This window comes from Propithecus coquereli, unplaced genomic scaffold (assembly GCF_000956105.1).
Source record: "Propithecus coquereli isolate 6110/MARCELLA unplaced genomic scaffold, Pcoq_1.0 Scaffold62, whole genome shotgun sequence".
Classification (NCBI taxonomy): domain Eukaryota; kingdom Metazoa; phylum Chordata; class Mammalia; order Primates; family Indriidae; genus Propithecus; species Propithecus coquereli.
In genome coordinates, this window is record NW_012152174.1 from 7,716,658 (window position 1) to 7,719,870 (window position 3,213).

General features: G+C 35.4%; 1 protein-coding gene across 2 annotated transcripts in view; it reads left to right on the plus strand.

Annotated features, from left to right (window-relative positions):
- The window catches only part of DMXL1 (Dmx-like 1), a 159,549-nt gene that overhangs the window by 51,130 nt on the left and 105,206 nt on the right, over window positions 1–3,213 (plus strand). For both annotated transcript variants that reach the window (XM_012659552.1, XM_012659553.1), the window contains exon 9: window positions 1,348–1,516. In XM_012659552.1, coding sequence (XP_012515006.1) covers window positions 1,348–1,516 — 169 coding nt within the window. The remainder of the gene's footprint in view (window positions 1–1,347; window positions 1,517–3,213) is intronic.

A 3,213-nucleotide genomic window follows, 5' to 3' on the forward strand; every position in this document is an offset into this window, starting at 1 on the left:
TGAGGTTGCTGTGAGCTAGGCTGACGCCACGGCACTCACTCTAGCCAGGGCAACAGAGTGAGACTCTGTCTCAAAAAAAAAAATCCATATCTTCGGAAAACAATTCTCAAAAAATTTTCAGTTTTATTTGGTTCAAAAAATATGCGAAGGATTTTGTCAAGATCACAAAAGTACCTATAATTATAAAGTTAATCTCAGGTTAACTGATAAAAACAAAAAGATGATTACAGTTGACTTAGCTGCAGTAACATAAAGTAAATTAAAATCTGAAAATGCAAAGATTTCACTTTAAAATAACTTTTTTTCCTTAAAGCTTGGGTAGTTTATCATATTCCATTCTACCATTTGTTAACTTCAAAACTGCCAAGAACTTGGAGTCTTTATTTTACAAATTAGTGTTGAACGTAAAAGTCAATTTTTTAAATTTTTTTAGTAGGGACGGGGTCTCACTTGTTCTCATGCTGGTCTTGAACTCCTGAGCTTAAGCAATCCTCCCACCTCGGCCTCCCAGAGTGCTAGCATTATAGCCGTGAGCCACCGCGACCAGCCAAAAGTCAATTTTTGAGGTTTGGACTAATTGAAGATAGAATAGTAATATACATTCTTCTTCTTATTTTCTTAATATTGAAAATATGAAGTGATTTAAAAATTATCTTTAAAGGTTTGCATGATTATGGGACAACTATTTTTCAAATTTGGGTAATATTTTAATAGTTGAGAATATAATTGAATATATACTGCATAGCTATTCAATAGTGAGTAGAGTGGTTATGTATAGTAATAGCTGAATGAAGTTCTTGACTAGGAATCTAAAGACTTGTTCCACTTTTAGCTCTGCCTCTTGTCAGCTTAGGTGACCTTGGGTTCTATATAAACTATTTTATCTTATGAAAGATGAGAATAACAATATTTGCACTGCTTGCCTTATGGGGTTAAATGAAATGATACTTTATAAATAATGAAATATCCTCCTGTATGATGGTAATATTATTCAGTGCTTTGGTGACAGGGAGTTAGCTTTGGAGAAAGAGGATAGCATATGTAGAGACATCATTATTCACAGACACAGTATTGGAAAAAAATTTTTTTAAGTTTAGGAAATTAATTTTAAGAAAATAAAACCAAATAAAAATTACAAAATATTGTGCGAAGGTTAAGAGAGCCAAGCAGTTTAAGTTCTAACCGTATTCTGCAGGATTCAAATTTGCTATATGATAATATCGAAAGATATTTTTACATATAAAATTAAATAGAATATCTATAACTTCTAGCAATGATTATGTAATCTACACATATATGACTTGAAACAATATAGGTATTAGTTTTACTTTGTTTTTATTGGTACAGGTAAATCTGAGACATTTTCGTAGAGGTCGGAGGAGATCACTTGCACTCGTAGCACATACTGGATATCTGCCTCATCAGCAGAACCCTCACCACGTCCACAGGAACACTCCACTGCAAGCCAACGCACTTTGCCACTTTCACATTGCAGCCAGCATCAACCCAGCCACAGGTAATAAAGCATTGTTCGAAATATGTTTTTGAAGTTGAATAGATTGATTTTATAACAAGTAAGTTATACTTTTAGTTTTTGAATAAGTAAAATATTGAAGGTGACTTTCTTAGCCAACTTTTCATTGTAGCCAGCTCACTGATTTCTGTTTATTTGGTTGCTTTTTAAAATGAGTTTTCTTTTTCTTTTCTTTTTTTTGAGACAGAGTCTAACTCTCTTGCCTGGGCTAGAGTGCTGTGGCGTCAACCTAGCTCACAGCAACCTCAAACTCCTGGGCTCAAGCTATCCTCCTCCCTCAGCCTCCTGGGTAGCTGGGACTACAGGCACGCGCCACTGTGCCTGGCTAATTTTTTCTATTTTTAGTTGTTTGGCTAATTTCTTTCTATTTATAATAGCGACGGGGTGTCGCTCTTGCTCAGGCTGGTCTCAAACTCCTGAGCTCAAGCAATCCTCCCGCCTCGGCCTCTCAGAGTGCTAGGATTGCAGGTGTGAGCCACCACGCCTGGCCTTGCTTTTTAAGGCCATGATTTGATTTGTGATTTAAGATTTTAATAAGGCATTGAGATTCATTATTAGTTTATTGAAAAGTTGAGATTTAAACTATTACTTAGTAAAAGTTAATGCCACAGAAGTAGTATTTTATAATTATTGTATAGTTGTTCAAACTGTTGTGTTTAGTTCCAGCCTGGTGGCTCATGCCTGTAACTCTAGCACTTTGGGAAGCTGGGAGGATCGCTTGAGGCCAGGAATTCAAGACCAGCCTAATTAACATAATGAGACCCTATCTCTACAAAAAATAAAAACAAGTTAGCTAGGTGTGGTGGTGTGCACCTGTACTTCCAGTTTCTCTGGAGGCTGAGGTATGAGGTGGGAGGATTGCTTGAATACAGGAGTTGGAGGTTGCAGTGAGCTCTGACACCACTGCCCTCCAGTCTGGGTGGCAAAGCAAGAGAGAAAAAAAACCCGTTGTGTTTGGTACTTGATTTTTGGAGCCATCTCATAAAAAAGGCAGAAATATATAAAAGTTATGACTGGAAGAATTAAGAAACATATATCTGTAGTCAAATATGTCCTATTAGACTGAAAGATCTAGAATATCTGGGTCTACCTATGAATTTGAAGATTTAAGTGTGTATTTTTTTAGTAAATATTTTTGTAAGTATAATAACCAGTGGTCACAATTGGGGCATTTAAAATAGAATCTTGGAATATTACTAGAAAAAAAAATTAAAGACAATTTTTTGCATATGATAAATGTCATCTGTGCAGAAAGTGTACATTTACCCCACCTTAGTTCCTCTCCCTGTAATATAACCACTATTGATGAGTTTTTATTTAGTGTGAAATATCCTTAAGCACAAATTCAACGTAACCTACCTATTTCCATATAGCACACTGGATTTACAGTATTGCATTCTTCAAGGAAACAGAAAAAATTGTGGTCCATTAGTTACTCGAATAGAATTTTATTCATCCAAGCAAGAAGTACTTTGATAAGTCTAAGTGTAGAGATACTGTGATAAGAATGAAAAAATGAACTGATCTAACTTTGATTTGGTAGACAATAGTCTTAGTTCTAAAAGAATTCATGAGCCAAGAAGATGTACATGGGAGGATATTGAATCATCTTTATTAAAAAATTATGTAGGCTTGGGAAAGACCATCACCGTTATCAAAAACATATACAGGGCCGGGCG